Raw genomic sequence first — 26,157 nt, 5'->3', positions numbered from 1 at the left:
TACACTACTAATAAATACATTTTTATATATTTTATATAGTAATAATAATAATAAATAATAATAAATTATTATTATTATATATAATAAAATAATTTATTATTATTATTATCGCATTTACAAGTGAACAAACAGCATGCGTACAGCAGAAGTCCGTTTCAGTACCTTGGAGAGCAGCACAATCTCAATACCATATTTTTTGCATAATTTAGGACCCTAAAAACAAAAGATACTTATCTATTTATATATTTCCAATAAAGACTCATTTAGTTCTGACCTTTCACGAAAATAGCGTTTAAGTTTATGTAATTTATCGCTTTTGGCTGTGAAGCACCTGTGAAATGTCACGTGTCACGGCTTTTATTTGGTGCCCGGAAAAGAAAAATACAAATTCATGACGCATTTCAGCATAAAATCAGACGCAATACATTTACATAAAGTCCTGCACAATATAAATTGCAAGGCTGTGGCCCCACAGCGAACATAGAGTTTTCTCCGCATTTGGGTAGATTTGAACTCCTTATTTACTGTCAACACGAAGATTAATTGGATATATATTTATTTTAGATATAGTGGTCAATTATTTCCTTAAGAATCGATGAAGACGGACAGTATAGTGCAGAATATTCCGCTGGGCGGCAGAAAGCGCAGTCTGATCGAGGACGCGCGGCGCGACAGAGAGAGCTGCTCTTCGTCTCCGGGCCCATCGCGCTGCGGGGACAGTTTCGTGTTTGAGGAGGAGAAAAGCGGCAAAGTCACTCTCAACATCGTCTTTGGTCTCAAAAATGAGAAAAACGCAGGCTTCTTCAAGGCTGGCAAAGTCTTTGAGGTTTGTACTATTACTTAGGTGCTTTTTATTCATTAATTACGGTTGTTGTAACACACAAAGACATTTAAACGTCTGTAACGTTTTTTTCCACGTTGTGTGTGTCTCAGACTTATAGCTACCCTACTTAGTTTAATATTCCATGCTATAATATTTACATTTTTGTTGCAAATACGGAAGTTAAATTAATGTCAAGGACAAAAACGCTTTATTTTACGTTGTTACAGTGTAACACGAATAAGTAGAACTGAGTAGCCTAATACTAAATTTACTAGGCTATTTACTATAGCAGAGAGGTTAAGTTTAGGGTTAGGCTTTAGAGTTAGTTACTTGCAATTATGCATACTTTACTGTTATAACTACAGTCTACACGTAACACGTGTAACACCTTAAAGTGTTACATAACACCAATAGAAAACGTGGACATTTTAAGTTCTGTGCATGAATTTACTGTGGAAATCAAACATATTGCTTCTATACTCCATAATTATACCATCCCCCGAAATTTAATTCAAAATAGTAAGCAAACACAAAAAACTTGTAAATCCTGAAGCAGTACACTGGAAAGTGTTACACAATTCTTACAAATGATATTTCTATAGTTTTTATACATTATGTTGTGTTAGACTTTCGAAGCCAAGCTCCTTCATCTGGAGAGTCGACCAAGCAGGAAGACGAAGAAGAGCACTGGAGAGGATCTGGAGTTCTTCATGAGATGTGAAGTGCACTGCTCCGACACTGACATTTTCATCAACTCCTTAAAAAGAGTTGCTGATGAAGTGCGAATAGTCCAAGAGGAAAAGAGTAGGTGATTTATCTATTCCATATTGCATATAACACCAGAAGACTTTTATTATGTTCATTTTATTTTGTTTTGATCATATAGCTCCTTGGTTTCCAAAGAAGATTTCGGACCTAGACAAATGCAATCATCTGATAACAAAATATGACCCTGATCTGGACCAGGACCATCCTGTAAGTGAACTGATGCTGTTTTTAAAACAGGACAATATTTTATAATCCTGGTACTGCTTCAGATCAACTGTAATATCAGTGATATGTATGATTGTATCATTCAGGGATTCAGCGATCCAGAATACAGAAAACGAAGAGAATTAATTTCTGCACAGGCTTTCAACTATAAGCAGTAAGGAATATAAAATTTTATCTGAAAATGTTGTTGTTGTTGTCGTTGTTGTAAAATGTGCATTGTGCTAATTAATCAGATTCATTTTTTATAAAAAATGTATTAATGTATAATTTATATAATGTATAAATTACTTTAGAAACTTTAATAATAATAATTAATTAATATTATTACTATTATTATTATAAAATGTGCATTGTGCTAACAAATCATAGATTATTTGGTAACATTTTACAATACTGGTGCACTAACAATTAGTTAATAGTCATAACATAATGATAAATTTGCAAATCATTAGTTAATGATTAATTAAAGCAGACAATTTGAAGTTGAAATACATGGCTTCAAACCATTATGGTAATTAACACATTCACTTACACTATTAGTTAATAAAATATGTTATTAAGGAATTAATACATCATGAAACATTTAATTAATAGCAATTCATATATTACTTAATCTATTAATCATATAGACTCTTTATTAGTCGCTGATGCAGTAATCATTAATTAATGGTTTAGTTCTTCATTAGTCATACATTAAAACATGATTATCTGTGCATAAGTTAAGCATGAATTAATGCATATTAGTGCACCAGTATTGTAAAGTGTTACCAATTATTTTACTCAAAAATATATCTAAATGCATGAACTTCAATCATCAACTATGTAAATATATATTAGGCGAGATCTTTCTTTTGTCATTGTAGTGGTGACCCTTTACCTGTAGTGGTTTACACTCCAGAAGAGACTGCAACTTGGTAGGTTTTCCCAATTATGAGTCTGATTGCAGTCATTACTTCTTCAACTCCATGTCATTATTTGTACAGTATATCAAATTAAAGAGCGCTTTTTGTGATGAGACAGGAGGGAGGTCTACAGGACTCTGAGCAGTCTGTACCCCAGTCACGCCTGCAGACAGTTTCTAGAAGCCCTGGGCCAGCTGGAGAGCGAATGTTTGTATGGGGAAGACAAGATCCCTCAGCTTGGAGAGGTGTCTGCTTTTCTTAAAGGTAAACATGTCTGCTTATTTTATTTCTCTATGCAAAAAGTTGCAAAACTGCAATTTACATGGATTTTAACCATGTCTGTGTGTGCTTTGTTTAGAGAGGACAGGGTTTCAGTTGCGGCCAGTGGCAGGGCTGCTCTCTGCTCGGGACTTTCTAGCCAGTCTAGCATTCCGGGTGTTCCAGTGTACCCAGTACATTCGTCACCCTTCAGCTCCAATGCATTCCCCTGAACCGTACGTACAGTGACACAATTTGCAAGCCTATTATTATTATTATTTTTTTTACATTTTCAACTTTCTTTACTGTGTAATGTTGCTGTCTGAGCATGAAAAAAATGTCAAAGGGTGGTATTCTCTATATCATTAACCACTGTTTCTGAACTCCCTGAAATGCCTTGACGTCACAATATTCCCCATTTAAATAATTCCCGCCAAAGGCATACACAGAATAAAAAAAAAGAAGAAAGCCTGGTTGAGTTTTATTAGTAGTGTGTTGAAACTCACAGTTATTGTAAGGGGCGTGACATTTCTGAAACACTCTTGAAGCGGTTGACCAATCACACTGGTCCAGTCGACCAATCAGAGCACATTGTGCTTTTCAGAAGGAGGGGCTTCATAGAGGCCGGAACTAAACAGAGAGTTACTGACAGACTTTGAAGAGAGGTGCTGCAACAATGTAAAATATGTGAAAAATTATGTTTTTTAAACAATCAAGCATTGAAGACTTTTCTAGAAGACCCTAAAAACAAAAACTAACTCAATTTTAATGTCAACAGTGACTGCTGCCATGAGCTACTTGGACATATCCCTATGCTTGCAGACAAAGAATTTGCTCAGTTTTCACAGGTGAAATGTCCATACTACATAACAAATCATTTCATAACATACATAATACAAAACAAAGTCAAAATAGAAAATGCATAAACCTGGAAATTATAATGCCATTCACAATGCAAGTTAATTTAATACAGAAAGGCCTTATTTGAATCTTCAGCCTCTTAATATTGAATAACAATTTGTATTTGACACTGAATGTTTTACTTTGCAGGAGATTGGCCTTGCCTCACTTGGAGCATCAGATGAGGATATTGAGAAACTGTCCACAGTGAGTACATCATGGAGATATTCAGAGTGTATTAAAGCAAGTCTTTAGCGCCCCCTTGTGTTGCTTCATTCAAATGACTAATTCAAGAACTGGTTAAAAGGCCATTATCTGTAACTATTCTGTCCTTGAATGAAATCTCAAAGCCAACCATTTATATTTATCATTTTATATTCAGTATGCAGCATGTATGTACTACATGTTTGTATGTGTAGCCTAACAAAAGTCTAAATTTCTCTAAATTTCATACACAGCTGTACTGGTTTACAGTGGAGTTTGGCCTCTGCAAGCAAAATGGAACCGTAAAGGCCTATGGGGCTGGACTTCTGTCCTCCTATGGAGAACTTTTGGTAAGACAAAAATAATTTGTTTGTTCGTTTACTCTTGAAGACACCTGCTTAATGCACTTATTACAACACTGACTTGCAAAACCTCTATATATAGTCTTTTATGCTCACCAAAATACAGTAAAAACAGTAATATTGTGAAATATTATTACAATTATTAAAGTAAATGTTTTCAGCATCATTAATCCGGTCTTCAGTGTCACATGATCCTTTAGATATCATTCCGATATGTTGATTTGGTGCTCAAGAAATATTTCTTATTATTATCAATGTTGAAAACAGTCATGATGCTTAATGTTTTTGTGGAAAACCATGATGCATTGTTTTTTTCATGAATAGAAAGTTTAAAGAACAGCATTTATTTGAAAATGAAACATATAATGAATTGTGTCTTTTTCAGTACGCCCTTTCTAATGAGCCTCAATACAAGTCATTCAACCCAGCTGAGACTGCAGTCCAACCATACCAGGACCAGTCATATCAGCCCGTTTACTTTGTGTCCGAAAGCTTTGAAGATGCCAAACACAAGCTGAGGTGGGTGTTGTTGTGTTTATTTTTTTTTTTCTTCAGATGATCTGTAGATCTCTTCACCGAGGTTATCATTCCTGACTGCTGTTGCTGTCTTTCCTCAGGCAATATTCATCTACAATCCAGAAGCCCTTTTCCATTAGATATGATCCTTACACTTGCAGCATGGAGGTCCTGGATGAGCCTTCTAAGATCCAGAATGCTTTAGGGCAAATGAGGGATGACCTGAAGATTTTACATAAAGCTCTGGAGAGACTGGGACAGAAATAAACCACAGTGGGAGATCTATCATCAATAACAACTATCTATTTAAGGAAACCATGAATATGAGTACATGAGGCCTGGAGTTGAAATGTGTATATGTGTCAGTATCACCTTGTTATGGATGTAATGGACAGTTTGGTTTACAAAAATAATAAATATCTTTATTTTGACTACCGCTGCAGTAGTGTAATGTGTATATGCAATATGTTTTGACAAGACCAGAAGTCTTTTAATTGCTACATTAAAAGAAAAAGAGATGGGAAAAATACCTCACAGAGTCCCTGCATGCTGAATTCTGTAGAAACACATGCCAGGACAAACTAGGCACATGCTTTCATACATATTCAAAAATTATCCCTCAAATTATAGACACACAGCAAGTTTCCCCTACAAAATGAAACTCTTAAAACCCAAGAAAGCAAAGCTTCATGTTTTAAAATGAAAGTAAAAACCAAAATAAAGTGGAATGTTATCAGGCCATAAACAGAAAGTACGTTCTCCAAAATATCTCACCAATCGATCAAAGTCTGGTATTAGAAAAAGGCAGACACACATGGATGCCAAAGGAAGTGCGGGTCTGTGCTTACTGTGACACTGGTGAGGTTGAGACAGAGACACACTTTCTCCTTAACTGTGGTAAATATAAAGAGGTGAGAGAGAAATGCTTTGACAAACTGTCAAACCTCATGCCACAGTTTTCCAGTTCAGTAAAAACAGATCAAATGCAGATGTTACTGGGGGAAAGACAGTTACTCATCAATTTCCACAAAATTCATTTTTCAGCTGCATACCCTTTAAAACTATATATTATATATACACATATAGTATGATCATAAATGAATCATCTTTCCTGCTTTGGCTCCAGCAGGAAAAGAGACCGTGGATTAGCCCAACTTTTAACAGATTGACAGCTTGTGGTTTGTAGGTTGGAACAACTACGCAACTGTTCCATTCACACTAAAGATTAGGCTACCAGGTCACAGCATATTCCTCCCCATTGGCCCAAGCAGGCCAAATCATCTTCTAGAAGAAACCACAAAACAAGCAACCAGGTCACTCTGTCCTGGAATTCATTGAGTTCAGGGGTAAATGAGGTTCTATCAGCTGGCTGACCTTTGTTTGCCTTGAACATGCTGAATAAAAAGAATCAGAGAGAGAGAGAGAGAGTTTGTCAGGCAAATAATGTAATAAATGTGGGAGAGAGGAGAGGAGCAGACATCTGCTTTCATAAACCAAATTCAAACACTTAATCGTCTCTCGTATCTCATTTTACACAGCGCTCAACTGAGCCCACAAATCCCTCTGAAAACCATAGCTTGGATCCAAATCCATTACTAAACAAATGTGCATTGCCATAGCAATACGATAACCGCTAATGGTTCCAGTGAAATTCTTCCCACAAATCCTAAATGCTTATCACGTCACATCAGAACAGTTCTATTTGGTAATATAATGGGCATTGTAGAATGCAACAAATGGGTTCTGGAAGTAACAATTCCATTCATTTTCTACGTAGGGGAATTCATTTTGAACGCTAACTGTCCTGCACCTGAGCCCAAATCTGGGATTTGGATGTCCACACCTATTTTCTATTAAAAAAAAAAAAATAAAAAAAAATAAAAAATACATCACCCAAGTATTTTGGTATGTACCAAAATACTGACTTGCAAAAGCTCTATATACACCGATCAGGCATAACATTAAGACCACCTTCCTAATATTGTGTTGGTCCCCCTTTTGCTGCCAAAACAGCCCTGACCCGTCGAGAGGGAAGATCTGGGGAATTTGGAGGCCAAGTCAACAACTTAAACTCACTGTTGTGCTTCTCAAACCATTCCTTCTTCCATTGCTCCGTGGTCCAATTCTGATGCTCACGTGCCCACTGTTGGTGCTTTCGGCGATGGACAGGGGTCAGCATGGGGACCCTGACTGGTCTGCATCTATACAGCTCCATACGCAACAAACTGCGATGCACTGTGTATTCTGACACCTTTCTATTAGAACCAGCATTAACTTCTTGAGCAATTTGAGCTACAGCTTGTCTGTTGGATCGGACCACACGGGCCAGCCTTCGCTCCCCACGTGCATCAGTGAGCCTTGTCCCCCCCATGACCCTGTCGCCTGTTCACCACTGTTCCTTCCTTGGACCACTTTTGATAGATACTGACCACTGCAGACTGGGAACACCCCACAAGAGCCGCAGTTTTGGAGATGCTCTGACCCAGTCGTCTAGCCATCACAAATTGGCCCTTGTCAAACTTGCTCAAATCCTCACGCTTACCCATTTTTCTTGCTTCTAACACATCAACTTTGAGGACAAAATGTTCACTTGCTGCCTAATATATCCCACCCACTAAACACAATCAGAGTAGGCCTATTGTGACAAACAAATTGCACAAAAAATAACGGTTTAGCACACCCACTCCCATTGAACACTGTGAATGATGTAATTTTTTGTTTAGTAACAGCTAAAGAACTTAAATCATTTAGAGGAACCGGAACCAGAATTGTCTCATACTTTACTATTTCCACCATAGGTAGGTCTACATCACTGTTCAATTACTTTTCAGCCATTGGTCATAATGTGAAATAAAGTGCAAGCACGAGTCTCGGTCCTAAAAAGATTTTATAGGAGAGCCCTCATGAAAATACATTATCTCCTGGAATCAAAAAGAGCACTCCTTCCTTTTGTTCTTTTCGCTTTGTTTTAAGTAGTGAATAGGATTATGCCTCTGAGCCATGCGGAAGCTCTCAACCTGGTTGGAGCTGCTTTGATCATGGTGATTTTTTTAGTCATTAAAACTACTCGCCAACTTTGAAGGCTTAAGGCATTAAGCCTTTGAAGGAGGGCTTGCGTAGGCTTTATTCTTAATGACAGAGAGCATCTGCTGGATGAAATGCCTAAGCGTACTCCATCACAACACTGCCTCTGTTGTGCCGTCTTTCCTAGTAGGCTGACACTGGATGACTGAAATATTCCAAATAAAAAACAGATCCTTTCCTATATGATGCATACTCTAATCATGCACTGATTTAGAATAAAAATGGATATTCACAGAACTCACTACCCTTACTACCAACTCCTGTACTCCTCACTACTGTAATGAGTTCAGCCACCAGATGGCAGTCTTGGGTTACAATCGTGCCCAAAGAAATATTGATAATTCAAAATAGATTTTTGGAAGGTAATCATTTACTGTATCATATTCCCTAAAAATCCTTTCACTTTCTCAATTCTCTTTCAGAAAATTATTGTATCCTTTGGAATAGTCTCCCTTGTGTGAGAGTATGTGGAAGAGGCTGACATTGATTTCTCCAAGCTATATGCAGCTGGTCCAGCACCAGCCACGTTCAGTGCTACCAAAGCCTCGTTTCAGACCACATTGAACTTATTCAAACAAAACCAGTAGACCAGGAGAGCAGTAGCATGTTATGATTGCGGATGGTGGTGTGCTTCTGGGCTCCAAGAATCATACAGGCTTGTCTTTCGGGCCTGAAAGAGTGTAGGTTCAGTTCTCCCTACTTCTTTATGCACCCGTTTCAATCACACCTTAACACCTAGGCACAATATGACCTACTGTTACAAATGGAGCACATGCAAAAGTCTCAGGAACTTGCAGGAAAACTTCTCCAGGGTTGCTACACTTCTTGACCAACTAATTTCCATTAAAATTCTCATTAAAACAATGAAATTCTTAAAAAGAATTTAAACTTTAGTTAGTCATATTTTACTGTATCAATTCTTCTTAGAAAAAATGGTTTTTCTAGTCATGAGGTGCATGCAGAAAAAAAGGAAATGATATCATAGAGGACCCCTGCAGCCCCTCGTGATTGTCATCAAGTCTTTTAAAATACTAAGTTCTGTCATGACAACTCTCGGAGTGTTTGGCATGGTAACGGATACGATAATGTTGATATTGTCTTGGCGAAATAGATCTGCTATGCTGCCGCCTGCAGAGCAAGTACAGACTTGTTACTACCAATACATAAAGGACACGCTCCTGTACAATATAGCGTTCATGAATTGCCCATAGCAGATTTATACACAGGTGGAGCTGGGGAAGGTGGAGGATTTCTGAAAATACCCTGCAACTTCTACAGCAAGTGCCGACCAAGTATTTCAAGGATGAGCAACTAGCTCATTATCTATATAAGCTCTCTTATAGCTGTCTATCTATAAGGGGCTTTCGTATCAGAGGATGCTTTTCATAGTGCCTAGAACTATTGGCTGTAGTACCCGGATTTTGACATGTTCACACAACAAGAACTAGGAGCGATTTTAGTTCTAGGAACTCCTTTTGAGGGAACTAATACCCCCTTTCCACCAGCACGAACTGGGTGCTAGTTCAGAGCTAGTGCTAGTACCAGTTCGGAGTTGGTTCAACTGACGAGCCTTCTAAGAACCAGTTTGCCTTTCCACAGGCTAGAGAGCCAGTACAGAGCCAGGTTTTACGTCACTGTATACGTCTCATATTTCACAGCAAAGCTAGTGCTGCAGCGCCAAACACAAACACACCAGGCTCATTTGAGATGCATCGGTCTCTCGCAAAGCGATCGGCGCATGACATCAAAGCTCCGCGAGAACGATCCAAGAGTCGTATGCTCTACAAACGCTCCCTGCGAACCTACATCGGCATCCAAACACGACTCGCCGTAATTTGAATATAGACGGAGATTACAATCGAGCTGCTATTAGCTCGATTAGCTGCTATTTCAAAAATGGCGGTCACAAGTTTCTTGTTGGTCACAGTAACCCCGCCCCCAGCCCCTGACGCAAGCGGTTCTTACTTCTAGCCCAGCAATGTTTTGGTGCTTCTTACGAACCACTTTTTCTGGTTCGGAGCTGGTGCTTTGTGTGTCGAAAGACAAAGAACTGATTTGAAACTAGGCTCTGGCTCCGAACCAGCACTCAAACTGCCTTGGTGGAAAAGGGGTAAGCTCCTACTTCAGAGTAGGGTCTAAACCAGCTCTATAGGAATTATCAGTGACGTAAGTGTAATGGATGTCAAACACCGACACCCAGTAATTTTAAAAAGCTGTGTAAACATATTTACTTCACGAACATGGAAAACAGCGCTAACAGCATATACCTGTTGTCTGCAGGGTTGTGTTCTTTTCTCCTCCTCGATAATATGTAATACTGAAAGTTGTCATAGGAGTTTTCGTATCTTAGCCCCACTTTTTGCTCTTCCAGACACGTAAATTATGCGGTTACCTTCTATGTCCGTTATCCCGAAACCCACGACACAAACACGGCTCAGATCACGGCATTCTCCATCCACCGGTTTTTAGCGTAAATGCCGCAAACTGAGTTCCTAGAACTATTCGGTGAGAAAGCCCCTATAGATGTGATTGCAAGCATACTGAGTTAAAGGACATATTAGCCTGTGCCATCTAGAGTTTCATGACAGAACTTTACATTTATTGTCAAATATAGAGAGCATCCTTGTAAAAACTAAGTACAATGTTTGAAACTAATAAGATTGTGGATGTTCTTATTTGTTATTGACCCAACTTTTCTACCTTTTGGCCTCGCACCTTCCTGCCCACACAACTGCTTAGCACAATTGACCTGAGAGAACCCTTGTTCCCCCCTTTGAGAGTCTCCTGTGCTTTTCTTGGAAAAACATATCTTGTGTTCCCCTTGCACTTTAGTTTCCCATGCTTGTCTTCATCTTCAGGGTTCAACTGTTGAAGCACAAATAGCATTGCGTCTGTCTCCCCCACCACACATGCGTCACAGTCGAGTGGAGGAAGTTCCCCTGTAGTGTTAGGAATGGGACTGCAGATTATTATCCTGGTAGAGTCAATGAGACGGTCTATATGAGCACCTGTACAGAGTTTTTTTCTCACACTCAACTGTTCTGCAACGAAAACTGCCAGCTCCTGCCGTTTGGCGACCTTTGGCTCAACTTTAAGCCATCTTGGCAGAACACCACACCAAAAACACTGATACAATGCTTCGCAGAAAAAGGGAAAAAAAATCAGGGAGAGAGAAAAGTGTCTTGTTTCCCACAATTGTTAGTCTGAGTTCTAACCCAAGTGACCTATAAAATAAGACACAGTGGAGTAAGTACAGTGACAGCACATGAAAAATATGACTTTATTTATTGAAAAAGGAAAACAGAAACACTCTCCAGTTGAATTCTATCCAGGTTACATCTCTGTCATCCAGAAGAACAGCTTTCGGTCCCCACCGACAACACAAAGAGGCAGGGTTCTATGCCAGCTTAGACCAGCCCCCACAGACGCTGAACCAATCATCACAGGCTGCAATGACAATTGTGTACCATGAGACTTGAGGTAGGTAAGTAACACATAATCAGACAAGTACGTTATTTTACAAACCTGTGGATGGCCCAGATGATGCACCAGTAACTGACTGCTTATTTTTCCCGGATAGCCTGTGGTAGCGAAAAGATTCTCATTTGCCCTTGACCATCTGTAGAAGAGAGGCCACCAACATTATAGTCATGAACGCAGTCCAACAAATAATGATCTGATCTATAGTAAAAATTTACCTGAAATGTCTTGCCTTGCCAACATGAGCTGGCCTCTTCTCAAGTGGATAACTACAGGCAAAACACATCAGTATCATTTACAGACAGTTTAATTCACTCCCACATTACATCATGGTCAGCATAACTGCTCATTTGAATGTCGTTATGGTGATTTAGTGTGGAGGAGTTCATGTAAGACTTTAAAAGGATTGATTCTCTACTTTTGCCTTTTTATTTGACGCAGGTATCTTTCTCTAGCTAAGTTGATGTGTTTTGCAAATTATGGACAAAATCTTGATTCTCAGAAAGATAAACTAAATTAAGTAGAACAGAGGAGAAAGCAGACAATATGACTGGGTCATGCTGACTGCACAAAACATTTCTGCTTTAAAAGCAACTCACTGCACAAACATAACAAACCATGAACGATGACGTTGACCACAGAGACAAAGTTGTGTTTACCTGGAGCGGGTAATGTCCCAGATCACCCAATCATTGGCCACCACAGCTCCAACCTTAATAGTGTTTGTGAGACACCAGTCAGCTGACATGAGCGGCATCTGCCCGCTGTCCAGAGACAGAATGGCATGTTGTGTAACAAGGTCATAGAACCGTATAGTGCCTTTCTTCTCTGCCACCATCAACTGTATTAAACAAAAATGTATTGATTTATTTTGGTAGAGTGGGATCCTTAAGTCTGAAACCACACTGACAATCTGGAACTTGAATGCAAATTAAAAAGGGTGAATGTTATGAAATAAAATTACACATTACTTATCTATCAGACTTTTGTTACTGACCTTACAGATGTCCTCGGGGTGCCAACAGACGCTTATACCAGGGGAACGCAGTCTGAATGAAGTGGTTTCATTACCATCAAGGTCCCACACTCTTCAGGAAGGAAAGCAACAATATAATCTTCAGGAAAATACAATAATGCAGAGATGAATTATGTGGACATAATTTAACAAAATCTATGCTGAATGATGGGCAAAAGATAGTACTTTGATCAAAACATTGTGTAGGTTAAATTTTACATGAAAAACAGGGATAAAGTCTCTAAAAAAACTACTACGGAGTGAAACAAGCCATGTGCACTTTTAACTACATGGACGTTCTTTTTCGTTTTCCCCCATTTTAGTTTCCAGTGTTAAAGTGTCCGTGAACGTTGCAACCGACTTTACTTCAGTGTTGTATTTCCAAGTGAAATGGCATATAGCAGAAACTTGCTCATAGCAGACTGACGGTTGGAGGGGAGTGGTTAAGGATATTCAACCCAAGCAGTCAAACTGACGTCCTCAGAGAAGGAACGCCATTCCAGAGCGTAAGCAAATTTCTATAGATTTTGATTAAAGATTACCACGACAAACACATTTTTTTCTGTATATTAATTTGCTCTGATTAATTCGCCACAAGACTAGTAATGTCTGCTAACAAAGTAGATAGGGACAATTTTTATTTCATGAGAACTTTAAGAAATTCACAATATAATCCAAATTATAAGTGGCGCAATAAAGTTGGAGGTCACATTAAAAAGAGAAAATAGGCCAGCAACAGGAAAAAAGACTGAGGTCATAAATGGGTTATTACATCACCCCGTCCTCATGTGTTCTTAGTTCTTACCCTTTCAAAGGCACGCACAAACTAAAAAAAGAGCTGTCAGAAACAGGACACTAATCAAAAGCAGCATAATCCTAATAAGAGCTCAATTAGGCACACAGAAAAAAAAAAGACAGATGCTAAAAATAACTTCCTGCCAATGAAAGACCACAAACCACTAACCTAAAATAAAACAACAGGATGACTGAAGACTACAGAGTTTGAATACAATTCAATAGATGTGGATTTCGGCAAGATTTCAACCTATAGATAAGTAGACAGTAGTGATGCACTATCATTTCAGGGCTTCAATCAAGGTATACATTTGATCAGTAACTGTGTTCCTTGGGAATCAAACCTATGACCTTTGAGTTGCTAGCACCATGTTGAACTACAGGAACCCTTGCCTGCAGCTGACCTGGATTTCCACAGAGAAGCAGGACTGCCAATACCTCACAGTCTTTTCTTCCAAGGCACAGAAGACTTTAACTCCAAATCTGCTTCTTGAAGTTTGTGAAGGCAAGCTAGGGCAAGTACAGATACAGCAAGAGGCCTGCAAGCAGACGCAATAAATCATTTGGATGGAGAAGACTGGAGATCAGATTCTGGATGGTTTTACTGGAGATCAGATCTTGGGTTTACCACATCACAGAGGCCTGAGTGAAGAGAACCACAAGTTCCCTCAAATGAGTTGAAACTATGGAGGTTTTCTGGGAAAGCGTGGGGGGAAGAGAAAGAGAGGGGGAAAAAAAGAAGCCCTCCATTAATAGGAAAGACGCACAACCGCTTGGTTGATGAGGTCATTGAGAAGTCTTCATCAAATGAAGGCCAAAAGAACTCCAAAGCCTGTCTGAATGTCAACCGTGCAGTTGGGTAGATTAATATCTTCAGCTAGGCGGTACTTGGAGGACATGCCTCATGCTCAACAGCTCCCAGACAGGGGTCTTTGTAAGCACCTAAGCTCTGTCCAACACATTTGCCAGGAACTCCTGAACTGTCTCCCCTCGTCTGGGGCATCTCTGCTCTGATCAAGCTCCTTTGAGTGAGGTTTCAGACCACACCACACAAACATGGTTAAAACCCCTTTACTCAGAACCCCTCGCCAAGCAAGAGTTCAATTGCACGCAAAACCGCCAGCCCCGACAACCGCCAGGGTATTCAAGGAGGCGAAAAGTCAGCTCTCTACAACCCTGACAAAGCCAAATGAGGATTAAGACACTAAGCACACAAAAAAGTGGGAAGCATCACAGACAATGTGCTACTGCTATTGCGTAAGGCTCTTCAATGACTGACGCAGCATTGTGGGATAACATGCAACAGCTATGAAAAATACGAGTTGAAAGAGATGGAAGTGTTTGAAGTCACGGAAGATCTAAGAGGGAAAACAAGGGGAGGGTCTGTCTGGCTTGTCTGTGTTTTCCCACACTGCACAACCGGGAAGCTGAGCTGAGCATGCAATGTGATTTTTAGGATGGGGTAGGGGTGAGAAATGCTGAAATTGAGTTAAGAACTGTTGAAACAAACATTTATGGTGGTGACCAGGTCAGAGGCTAATTCTTTGTCAAATATGATATGAATAACAGTTCTGACCTGACCGTTTAAAACAACAGTGTTAATAGTTTTGTTTGCATTCAGGTGTTCTCGGCAGCCAAAATGAGACTTTTTTGTGGTCTAGTATAATTTATCAATCATGAAGGGAACGAAAAGTTTAAAACCTCACACAGAAACTGGCGGACAAAACTAACCAGAAAACAGCCATCGTCACCAGACTCACTTTATAGAATATAATGGCTTGGTTTCAAAACCTAGTGAGCTGGTTTATAGTAGTACCATAAGAGTGCATATTACTACCTTTAGGGTACATATTCGAAGGTATTAATATGCACCCTTTTGGGGTATAGAAGGTACAAACATGGCTCTTTGATGGTACTGCCCCAGTAACAAGTTGTTGTACCTCTAAAAGTATTTTTTTTTTTTTTTGCAAATTTCTTCTGACAGTAAAGACAGTCTTCACATGCATCACATGCACCTTTGGAAGGTGGTTCAAACCGTAAGCAGCAACATTCTAAGACAGCATTAAATGTATCCTAAGATGAGAAATATCGTGTCATCAGCTTAGCAGCATAGTAAAGCCAAACTCTACAGCGGGTTTGTCCAATCCTGGACGACCATATTCCTGTTTAACTCCAGCCTGCTCCAACACACCTGCATGGTGACCCTCTAAGAGCAGGACTGGAACTTCCTGCACTGCACAATTTGTAGTCAAATCTCCTGTGCCTATTACGCACAGTGCAATTTGTGTGTCAAGTGGAGTGGCTACCTAAGTTTCAAATTAGTTACTTATGATGTTCTATTTTGGATCAAACCACTTTTCTATCCAACAGAACACTCCTTGCATTACCTCTCATACTCTAGAACTGCAGGTATGCCCTATTCTCCTACAGTGAACCCTGTCAACTCAGCATTTCCTTGTGTGACCTGCACTCCCAACAGTAATCAAAGGAAACATGTTGCACTCTTTCCTCGGCACACACACAGAGAATTACGTAACACCAGAAGATCTGAAACTGCTTGATTTTGAGCCGATTCTAAGATTGAGGTGGTTAATTAACCCTCAATGGCAATATCTTAAAAGGCAGGAAAGATAAAGCTTAAATACCTATGTGAAAGAACAACTCTGCTGAAAAGAACACAGTGAATTTCCATGCTTTCTGATAAGGCTGCAGATCAACTGAGGCTTGCTGGATAAGCAAGTTAAGAACCATTGTATGGACACCACCATACTAGCATCCCATTCTGGGGACCAGCATCCCAAACTACTGCTGAATAAAAAAGTTGGGTCTTTTCAGCAGGGAAGGTGTCACGCACGCAAAAACATTCCAGCTGAAAGCCACATTTGTATCAAAAGCACAGTTTGTGTGGCCTAGCTGGAAAAGGTTCACTCTTTCTCTAACATTAACCTGATCTTTCTCTTGTTCCACCTCGCTGTTCCTCCTGCGTCCCATATTTTCTCAACGTGACAGAATTTAAATCTTTCTGCAGATGGAGCGCTCTACTGTTTTCTCTGGCTCCACAGGAGAGGGAGACTGAGGCTTATGGCGGATGTTTCCTGCTTCGATCCCTTCAGTGGCCCCTCTCCTCTCTCACCAAACACACTATCTCTGACACAAAATCTACTGACCAAAGCAACATATCTCAACTATCTGCATCTAAATTCTGATGGACACGGGTTAAGTATGGTTTTGGAGGGCACAATGGGTAACATCTGGCTGTTTTCCTTATAAGCATGACCACAACGAGACACCAAATCTCAAATCATGATATCAAATCTCTCATTCGAGCTGGCAGTTCAGGACTAGTAATATATGGTAACTGCAGTGGTTTGCACCTTACTGTGCTGTCGGGTGGGCCATGATTTATTCATAAGAAACGGTTATTATTTAATCAAAATAATAAGCTGAGTCTAACTGGGCCAGTCTTAGGGGTGTTAGGGATTACAAAAGGGATTTCAGTACATCCAGGATCCAGCAGAGAAGAAGCCCATTATTGCCGAAGCTGCAAACTGAAACAGTCTCACCCCGGCTGTGATAAAGATCAGTGATTCCTCCTTTCATCACAGCCTGAAGCTCCACCAACATCAATAAAACAGCTGCGAGGAGAGCGATGGACCCAGAGCACTCTTATTCTCAATGGCACACCACCCCTATGATGAGTGTATGAAAACATTATCACAACGCAATGGGTCAGTGCTGACATGGGGTCACATGCTGACACTTGCACTGTGTGCATCAAGAAATGTACTGGATTCAGAGCAGAGCTTCAAGCTTGCTGATGGGGAAGATGACGGTCAATATTAAAAGGATGTAATATCTATAAGCCAATGGCACAGAAATGGCAAAATCACCTGACCATGTTGAGAAAGCATGGTTACACCATCCAAACCTTAAGACGTATACCATAAAACTGTCATGGCAAGGTCTCCATAAAGGATCCAGTTGCTGAAATTTGGATGTCTAGAAGGAAAACTACCGTCTTGGTCCTCATCCACCTTGAAGCCATTAAGGTTTGCAAGCTGGGAAGACTAAAGCCGGGCCATTGAGTTGTGGCAGGCCACAGCGCTGCAACATCCAGGTGTGTCAGTTACATGGTTCTGACGCAAAAGGGAAGACCCGAGACTCCAGGAGTGCTCTCTTACATTACCTCTGACTGCCAGGAAACCGCACTTACCTCAGTGGCTGATTGGTGGGGCCACATTCAAGGAGCTCGTTAACTGTGGCCGTGGAGAGGAAAAGCCATGGCTACTGATTGGATTTCCACGTTTAACCAATTACTTAGAAAAACTGTGCAAGCAAGTGGCGGTTGACGCTTACGCAGAGCAACGGCAAGCCGTGTTGTGTTTAGTGTCGGGTTTCAGTGTGGAAATTTGGTCAAGACTTTCTGCATCATTAACAGAGAACAGAACACACTCACACACACACACATATATTTTCGCTTTCTCACACTCATACACTCGGACTAAAGTGCAACTAACCTGCAAGTGTGGTCATCGCTGACAGAGGCTATTTGCTTTCCCTCTGCAGGCTCAAACACTAGATGATTAATGTAGCTGGTGTGGCCTTCCATCACCTAGGCAACACAAGAAATCAAAGAATTCGAATACAACATTCATACAGTGAACAAGTCAGCCAAGGACAAAGACAGACTTTTCCATACAGATGAATGGGTGTACAGTCAACACCTTGACGTTATATATTGATATTTTTCAGCCTTTTGACAATATTCAAACTTTTTGAGTGATGATGCTCATGGATAGTTCAACCGATCTTTTATTTGAAGACCTTTTAAACTGATTCACGTAAATTAAGCGCCTTTTTTTTTTTACTGAAGTTTAACAGCCAATTAAAAGCACATTAAAATAATTTTGATATTGACATATTGCTTAATTTTATATCACCAGCAAAATCATTGTGAATATATTGTGAATATTAGACATGAATGAGCTACCTTTACATCACAGCTGTTTTGGAGTTCGGATGTCCATAGCCTGATTTTTCTGTCTGCTGCTGCGGTGCAAAACCTGAATCAGGAAGAAAAAAATTGATCAAATAAAGCACTGCATCATGTACGTGGGTGTGTAATAAACCACAGTCAGAAGATAAAACACTGGAGAGATTAAAAATGTTAAAGGCAAACAACTAAAGTCAGAATTTCATCACGCCACTTTCACATTTGTCTGTTCAAAATCCAACCAAACCTAATAAAACATCTCTGCCACTAATCAGCAGCAGCAATTATTCACACAATTACACTAACTCACCTCTGACAAGAAAAACACTTTCAGTTAGAGAATCGCACGCACATTTTAATGTTACTATACCACACACAGACACAAAATCTTCTTACATCTTCTAACAAATAAGAATCACACGAGTTCTTGCCACAAAAGGTCCAATTACAATCACAAAGTTCTATCAACATGTTCATTTGCGAGTTGTTTTTGGCCAGATTGTTGCGCAGATGGCGTAACATCACAACGATACCAATCATTTCCATGCCAGCAGTACCAGCAGGCAACCAGTCAACCTGTCAATAACCTCTGACTCTGTTTCAACCCACACGTCCAGGAAACCTTAATAAGATCTCTAGTACGTCGTTCCCAAGAGGTACACCTACAGTTAAGAAGAAAATAAACCCAAATAAGCGGCAGCGCACAAAGTTAAGCACGCTACACCTTCCGCCCTGACCACAGCATGGCCAGGAAATAACTCTGCCCTTCCCATGCTGCTAAAGCTACAGGAAACTTCCCCACCGGGAGCAGAACACTCCCAAGTTCACAGCTTAAGGAAGAATATGTCAGACTGACAACATCTTATTAGACTCTTGATACAAACCAGATCAAACTATAGCTGTGACAGACACTTTCCACTGCTTGACATGAACATACAAATCTTGGTAATGAATTGACCCCTGGAAAATGGGTCTCTCAGTGATAAAAACATGTTCTGAGAAAGCACATTTATTTGAACAAAAATGAGTATGTTTGTGCATGTGTGGTAAAATATCTCAACTCTCAAATATCGCAATTGACTCAGACATCAATTAGGAAGGGAAATTCAATAGTGCAATACATGGAAAGCATATTTATCTAACATTTAAAAGAATATCAGGATTTGGTGCGGTAAAATAAATCAATTATCATATGCTGTGTCTGAGCCTCTAATGAAGAGAATGAAAACCCGGCTGTAGATGAACTGTATGGTGTCTGGCATCAAGATCTGTGCTCCTTCCATAGATCATCATAATTCCACATCTTCTATTACAAACACAATGTCACATTATAATCCATCAGTCTCAATGGGTTTCACCCCTGCATAAAAAAAGCAGTGCATGTTCAAAGCCGTACCTGATGACCGGAGGGAGCTTGTCCAGACGGGTTTCAGGGCTCCATGCGATGGCATCCACGCGTACTCCATGCATGAACACTTGCAAAGAGGTGAACTCTACACCCTCGACCTCTGTGTCTTCCTCCTGCACAAAAATAAATCACTAGGCTTCATCACTTTAATGCACCATCACTCAAATGCTGACACACAGACAAGACATGGATAGTTATGGAATAAGATATGGATGGTTATATTCGGAACAGTATACTATTTCTGTAGGATGCATATTATGTACTTTGGCTGCATCTGAAATTGCATACTCTCTGAGTAGGTACTTACTTTGCCACAGTTAAAATATTTTATGTAGTATGAATGTCTTTAGTTTGAATGCAATCCAGATGTACTACAATCATCATGTGACCTATAGCATGGCTTCACTGCCATTCACAAATCTTATCCTGTAGACTCATACGATAGTAAACCGATTTTGCCTACTGTTTTATGAATACTGTAAATTCGGACATTTTATTTTCACACACTGTTTTTTGCCTACCATAGAGAAGGGAAGTATGCATATATTATGCACATTTCTCAATGTCTAAATTTCCTAGACAACCTAATACTTTTGCCAAAATTTGTAGTAGACAATACTATATCCCATAACTGTATTAGAATTGACCATTAATTTCTATTGTGATGAATGACCATAAATCAATATTATGCTTTTAACGGGTTAGTTTACCCAAAAATGAAAATTGTCATTTATTACTCACCCTCATGTTGTTCTACACCCGTAAGACCTTTGTTCATATTCGGAACACAAATTAAGATATTTTTGATAAAAATCAGATGGTTCAGTGAGGCCTCCATTACCAGCAAGATAATTGACACTTTCAAATCCCCAGAAATGTAGACGTATTTAAAACAGTTCATGTGACTACAGTGCTTCAACCTTAATGTTATGAAGCGACGAGAATACTTTTTGTGTGCCAAAAAAATGATTTTATTCAACAATATCTAGCGATGGGCGATTTCAAAACACTGCTTCATGAAGCTTCGAAGCTTTATGAATCTTTTGTTTCGAATCAATGGTTTGGAGCGTGCCAAAGTCACGTGAACCACTGAAATTTCTAAACGTTTCGAAACACTTATGATGTAACAAAGCCTTGTTTACTGAAATCACGTGACTGGCAGTTTGATACATGCACAACCACTGATTCGAAACAAAAGATTCGTAAAGCTTCGAAGCTTCTTGAAGCAGTGTTTTAAAATCGCCCATCACTAGATATTGTTGAATAAAGTCATTATTTTGTTTTTGGCGCACAAAAAGTATTCTTGTCGCTTCATAACATTAAAGGTCCCGTTCTTCGTGATCCCATGTTTCAAACTTTAGTTAGTGTGTAATGTTGTTGTTAGAGTATAAATAAAATCTGTAAAATTTTAAAGCTCAAAGTTCAATGCCAAGCGAGATATTTTATTTAACAGAAGTCGCCTACATCGAACGGCCAGTTTGGACTACATCCCTCTACTTCCTTCTTTAATGACGTCACTAAAACAGTTTTTTGACTAACCTCCGCCCACAGGAATACACAAGAGTTGCGTTTGTAGAGTGTGTTTGTCGCCATGTCGTCGAAACGCTGTTATTTTCATCCCGCAGTCCAATCACCGGGTCTGATTCCGGCTCAAATTGATAGGGTAAAATTAAAGACATGTTTACAATAACACTGAGCGCGTGCATCTCCACGTTATGGTAAGAGCCGTGACCTTTCCAGGCAAGATGCGCTAAACTGCTGTCGAATCACAACACAGGAACCGCTGGCACAATCAGAACTCGTTACGTATTTCTGAAGGAGGGACTTCATAGAACAAGGAAGTCATCAGCCCGTTTTTATGACAGTGGAAACAGCGGTATACAGATAAGTAAATTATGTGAAAAATACTGTGTTTTTTTACAAGCGAAACATGAACACATGTTATATTGCACACTATAAACACAATCAAAGCTTCAAAAAAACACGAAAAACGGGACCTTTAAAGTTGAACCACTGTAGTCACATTAACTGTTTTAAATATGTCTTTAGTACCTTTCTGGGCATCTGAATGTGTTAATTATCTTGCTGTCAATGCAGGCCTCACTGAGCCATCGGATTTTATCAAGAATATCTTAATTTGTGTTCCGAAGGTGAATAAAGGTCTTACGGGTGTGGAATGACATGAAGGCAAGTAATTAATGACAGATATTTCATTTTTGGGTGAACTAACCCTTTTAGACCTGCTTTAAGAGTTTATCTCAAATGTCTAATATAATATAATGAAATCTACTTTCGATGTGCAACTTATAGTTTGTTGCAAAATATTTTAATATAGTATACACATCTAATTTTGAATGGCAGTCAATAGGAAGCGATACTTTTAGGAAACAAAGTTGATTTTTGGTGCCTTGGTTTTACAAATAAATAAAAAAATGAAGCATATACTGCACAGGACAAAGTATACTAGTAATCCGTTCTAAACAGCCCCTTAATTTTATGTAAGCATGGATGCTTTGTCAGTAAAACTGCTTGTGCTTTTGTCCACCTTGCATCCACATACTATCCACCCTAAATAATATTCAAGATTAGTTATCTTGAAAACTACTTAGGGTGCTTTGATCCACCTGTGATCAAATACACCTGAACCAGTTCATCAATGTTCAAATCATAGACAGGTGTGCTGGAGATGGATTGTAGTGAGGCACATCTCAAGGAAAAGGTTATAGATTATAGAGCGCCCTCGCAACAGACTGATTAATCCGGTGGACTACTGTTCTTACCTTAAAACGACAAGTGCCCACGGCCACATACTGGTTTCCTCCATACGCCAGGAGTGAGGCAGGTGAGCCACAGTCATATGGACTGAACTCCACTACATGAACATAGTCCTCACAAGGCACTGTGTAGGTTGCAGAGCGAACTGTATCATCTGGCATCTTCCATCAAAAGACTCTTTATTATTTAGATGAAAAGGAGTTACTTTCCCTTCTAAATGACAAAGTAACAGGGGAAAAAACAAAATGAAAATGCATTTTATTTGGAGAAAAATGCCATAATGGTTAACAAAAGTACAGTATGTATTATATCTGATGTGCTGTAATAGGATGAAATGTGAACTGTGTAGACACTCATTCAAAAATATTTGTATAATAAACTCTAGAACTTAATCTCTACTGCACCTCATATATGTTATATAATAATTACATAACTATTTATTTAACGTAGTTATATTTCTTGACGCTCTCCATACATTTCTTTTCACTGTCGAAGTTATTACTGAACACTTCTGACAGATAAGAGACAGAGTACTGATGTGCAACGAGTCTAGCCGATTCATGCGCATGAAAATAAATATTAAAGCTTTATATACGACAAACCTGGGATAACTTTATGAAGATCGTCTAGCGGAATGAGTGAGCTCGAGCACAGGACACATGTGACGCTCGCTTGTTCTCAGCGCGCTTTCTGGTCACGTGATCGCGTTTGTTTTCTTCCAGGTTAGTGACGTAATCGTGACGCAGGCCCATAGAAATATCAGAAAAGAATTTTGGATCATTAGAAAAAGTGAAATTTGTATTAATGCACGTCTTTATTTAACTTATTTATCGTAAATTTCAATTTTACCCCATGCACAAGTTTATTTATATTTTGTTAACTTATAAATAATCATACATTTGTACATGCTAAATGTTTTACTGTTCTTATTAATGTGGATATGCTTAATAAAATGCACAAACGACTGATTAATGCTTTAGTTTATTGCCAGTAAGGAGTGTTTGTTGATTTCTCATTCACTAGCACAGGGGAAATGTCCTGCCTCTGCACTCATAAACTGTGTTTTAAAAGAAATGGTGGATGTAACTCTCATATTCTTCCACATCACCAGTTTTATTTATTTTCTTGTCAACAATAAACACTGATACACATGTTGGTTTGAAAGAAAACAGGACTGTTCCGTTCCTGTTGTGCTTTTGACTTCCCGTTTGACGGGGCGTGGCCAACTCATCGCGCTCTGTGATTGGTCCAGGCGTCCTGGCTTGTGGATTTAAATTTACAGGCAGCGCACCCGTTTATAATAACTTGCATCTACTGGCGTCTGTTTTCCCATATGTTTCACATTTAGACCTAGGACGCGTCTAAATATCAGTGTTGGTAAGTTGACCTAAGAGGTTTGAAGGTTCTGTTCCTAATAAAGTGCAAAGGGGCTCTTCTTGTTCCTGACTATTATTGTGATTTGCTTGATGTCTTTGGACTTTCTGTTCTAGCTCAGTGGTGGAGTTGGAAAGCTATATGTGATGCTGGCTTGGTTGCATGTATATTCTGCTGTCTGCTCATAATCATTTTGTTGCTGACCTGCTCAATTTTCTGGCCCCGTAGAAGATTTTGTAAAGACTGAATAATGGTGGTTATGGAGGAAAGCCTGAGAACAATGACCAGGGTCTTCAGGAGAGAATGTCACAGGGTGTTGGACTCTGAGAGGACCACCATTCAAGGGGCTGATGGGATGCTGATGGTCCTACAACTTGCTGTGGCTGGGGTCAACAAGCAGGTAATGTTGCATTGTCCAGAATTTGGTTTAAAGACTTATTCCACATCTTTAGAATCTCGGTTATTACTTTTTGCAAACAATAAATGATTTTTAAAGTCACCAAGCATGAAAGTTTGGATCTCTCAGGTCTGTAAATGCATACATTACTATTCAAATGTTTGGGGCAAGAAAGATTTAAAAAGAAATGAATACTTTTAGTCAGAAAGGATACATAACATCGATCAAAAGTGACCGTAAAGATATTGATAATGTTATAAAAGAGTACTATTTTAAATAAATGCTGTTCTTTTGAATTTATACTACAGATTAACGAGTCCTGGGGAAAAAAAAAAAATGGTTTCCATAAAAATATTAAAGGGATAGTTCACCCAAAAATGAAAATTTGATGTTTATCTGCTTACCCCCAGGGCATCCAAGATGTAGCTGACTTTGTTTTTTTTCAGTAGAACACAAATGATGATTTTTAACTCCAACCGTTGTGGTTTGTCAGTTGTATAATGCATTGAAACGGTAACAACATCTAAAAGAGTCAAATAAACATGCACAGACAAATCCAAATGAAACCCTGCGGCTCGTGACGACACATTCATGTCCTAAGACACGAAACAATCGGTTTGTGTGAGAAACCAAACAGTATTTATATAATTTTTTACCTCTAAAACACCAACCACTATGTCCAACTGCGTTCAGCATCCGGTTAGTGAGGTCAGAAAATGCGTTCTGATGACGGAACTGATCGCTCGCGCTTTGCTTCAATGAGTGCGAGACATTACTTCCGTTGTCAGAGCGCGTTCAGACCTCACTAAGCGAGTGCTGAACGCAGTTGGACATAGTGGTGTTTGAGAGGTAAAAAATGATATAAATAATGTTCGGTTTCCTGCACAAACCGATCGTTTCATGTCTCAGGACATCAATGTGTCGTCACGAGCCGCAGGGTTTAATTTGGATTTGTCTGTGCATGTTTTTTTGACAATGGTGTTGCCATTGCCATGCGTTATAAACGGACTTCAACGGTTGGAGTTAAAAAAAAATGATGATATTTGTGTTCTACTGAAGAAACGAAGTCGGCTACATCTTGGATGCCCTGGGGGTAAGCAGAAAAACATCAAATTTTCATTTTTGAGTGAACTATCCCCTTCAGCAGCACAACTGTTTTAAACATTGATAATAATAAGAAATGTTTATTGAGCTGCAAAATACCAGATTAGAATAATTTATGAGGATCATGTAACTGGAGTACTGGCTACTGAAAATTCAGCTTTATACATGTAGCAATAGGAAAAATAATGAGTCATAAGAATTGAATCATACATTTTGTTCCGTATCTGTAAATTTTCTGTGGATCGGTTGTGCGTAATATGCTCGTCCCTGTGTTTGCTCTGCTCCTGACAGGAATATGGGGACTTTGGTGTTGCTTTGAGTGAAGTCTTGGCTGCCTGGAAATACTTCCTTCTGGATAAGCTCCAGCTATCCCACAACGATATCCCTCTTCCACAAAACTATGACCTCATCCGAAAAGAGTATGACTGCTTTTTGAAACGCACAAATACTGTGGACTTGATTGACGTCTTCATTATGTTCAAGGAGCTTCGGATAAATGAGGACCCTGAGGAACCCCTAACCGCGGTGAGTGCTGCCAGTAGGCCTCAGATTTGGTTGTTCTTTCTGAAAGATCTTTAATCTCTGGTGTATTCTTTAATCTGCGGTCTTATCTCGATATCTAGATGCAGCTGTTTCAGTTTCTCATTGGTGAAAAGGAGAGTTTGGAAAAAGTGGAATCTCTTCCTGTGTGTCCCGCAACTCCATCTAACAAGGCTGGAATCTGTAGTCCACAGGTAACTGGGGAAGGATTAGCATGAGACTAAGAAAAAGTGT

At 39.4% G+C, this 26,157-nt stretch overlaps 3 protein-coding genes across 4 annotated transcripts in view; 2 read left to right on the top strand and 1 right to left on the bottom strand.

The window, feature by feature from the left end:
- The first annotated feature begins 12 nt into the window (after window positions 1–12).
- On the top strand, window positions 13–5,394 carry th2 (tyrosine hydroxylase 2). The gene is made up of 12 exons (XM_048155352.1): window positions 13–826; window positions 1,450–1,627; window positions 1,710–1,798; window positions 1,903–1,970; window positions 2,680–2,730; window positions 2,837–2,982; window positions 3,077–3,212; window positions 3,755–3,824; window positions 4,027–4,083; window positions 4,335–4,430; window positions 4,828–4,961; window positions 5,060–5,394. The coding sequence occupies exons 1-12, from the start codon at window positions 596–598 to the stop codon at window positions 5,223–5,225; spliced, it is 1,422 nt and encodes a 473-aa protein (XP_048011309.1). The 5' UTR covers window positions 13–595; the 3' UTR covers window positions 5,226–5,394.
- A 5,899-nt stretch (window positions 5,395–11,293) lies between these two features.
- nup37 (nucleoporin 37) lies at window positions 11,294–23,248 on the bottom strand. The gene is made up of 10 exons (XM_048155370.1): window positions 23,111–23,248; window positions 22,514–22,721; window positions 19,722–19,846; window positions 18,323–18,395; window positions 17,850–17,944; window positions 12,520–12,610; window positions 12,182–12,363; window positions 11,741–11,791; window positions 11,568–11,661; window positions 11,294–11,489 (listed from the first exon to the last, which is right to left on the bottom strand). Exons 2-10 carry the CDS (start codon window positions 22,667–22,669, stop codon window positions 11,376–11,378), a joined length of 981 nt encoding a protein of 326 aa, XP_048011327.1. The 5' UTR covers window positions 22,670–22,721; window positions 23,111–23,248; the 3' UTR covers window positions 11,294–11,375.
- LOC125244974 (PARP1 binding protein) overlaps window positions 22,405–26,157 on the top strand; it is an 18,306-nt gene continuing 14,553 nt past the window's right edge. Inside the window, exons 1-4 of one of the 2 annotated variants that reach the window (XM_048155368.1) lie at window positions 22,405–22,575; window positions 24,111–24,282; window positions 25,675–25,908; window positions 26,007–26,117. In XM_048155368.1, the coding sequence (XP_048011325.1) occupies window positions 24,133–24,282; window positions 25,675–25,908; window positions 26,007–26,117 (495 nt within the window). In that variant the 5' untranslated portion in view covers window positions 22,405–22,575; window positions 24,111–24,132. Of the gene's footprint in view, window positions 22,576–23,727; window positions 23,886–24,110; window positions 24,283–25,674; window positions 25,909–26,006; window positions 26,118–26,157 lie in introns of those variants that run through there. The other variant, XM_048155369.1, reaches the window with a different exon arrangement.

The sequence above is a fragment of the Megalobrama amblycephala genome, linkage group LG14, assembly GCF_018812025.1.
Source record: "Megalobrama amblycephala isolate DHTTF-2021 linkage group LG14, ASM1881202v1, whole genome shotgun sequence".
NCBI classification, from domain to species: Eukaryota; Metazoa; Chordata; class Actinopteri; order Cypriniformes; family Xenocyprididae; genus Megalobrama; species Megalobrama amblycephala.
This window is presented reverse-complemented; position numbering and strand designations above follow the sequence as displayed.

Excerpts from the sequence above, each read along its gene's own strand:
- th2 (XM_048155352.1), top strand. The coding sequence starts at position 596 with ATGAAGACGGACAGTATAGTGCAGAATATTCCGCTGGGCGGCAGAAAG. Across the intron at positions 3,825-4,026 it reads AATTTGCTCAGTTTTCACAG|GAGATTGGCCTTGCCTCACT; the intron begins GTGAAATGTCCA and ends TTTACTTTGCAG. Across the intron at positions 4,084-4,334 it reads ATATTGAGAAACTGTCCACA|CTGTACTGGTTTACAGTGGA; the intron begins GTGAGTACATCA and ends TTTCATACACAG.
- nup37 (XM_048155370.1), bottom strand. The coding sequence starts at position 22,669 with ATGCCAGATGATACAGTTCGCTCTGCAACCTACACAGTGCCTTGTGAG. Across the intron at positions 12,611-17,849 it reads AGCGATGACCACACTTGCAG|AGTGTGGGACCTTGATGGTA; the intron begins GTTAGTTGCACT and ends TCCTTCCTGAAG. Across the intron at positions 11,792-12,181 it reads TGGGACATTACCCGCTCCAG|TTATCCACTTGAGAAGAGGC; the intron begins GTAAACACAACT and ends TTTTGCCTGTAG.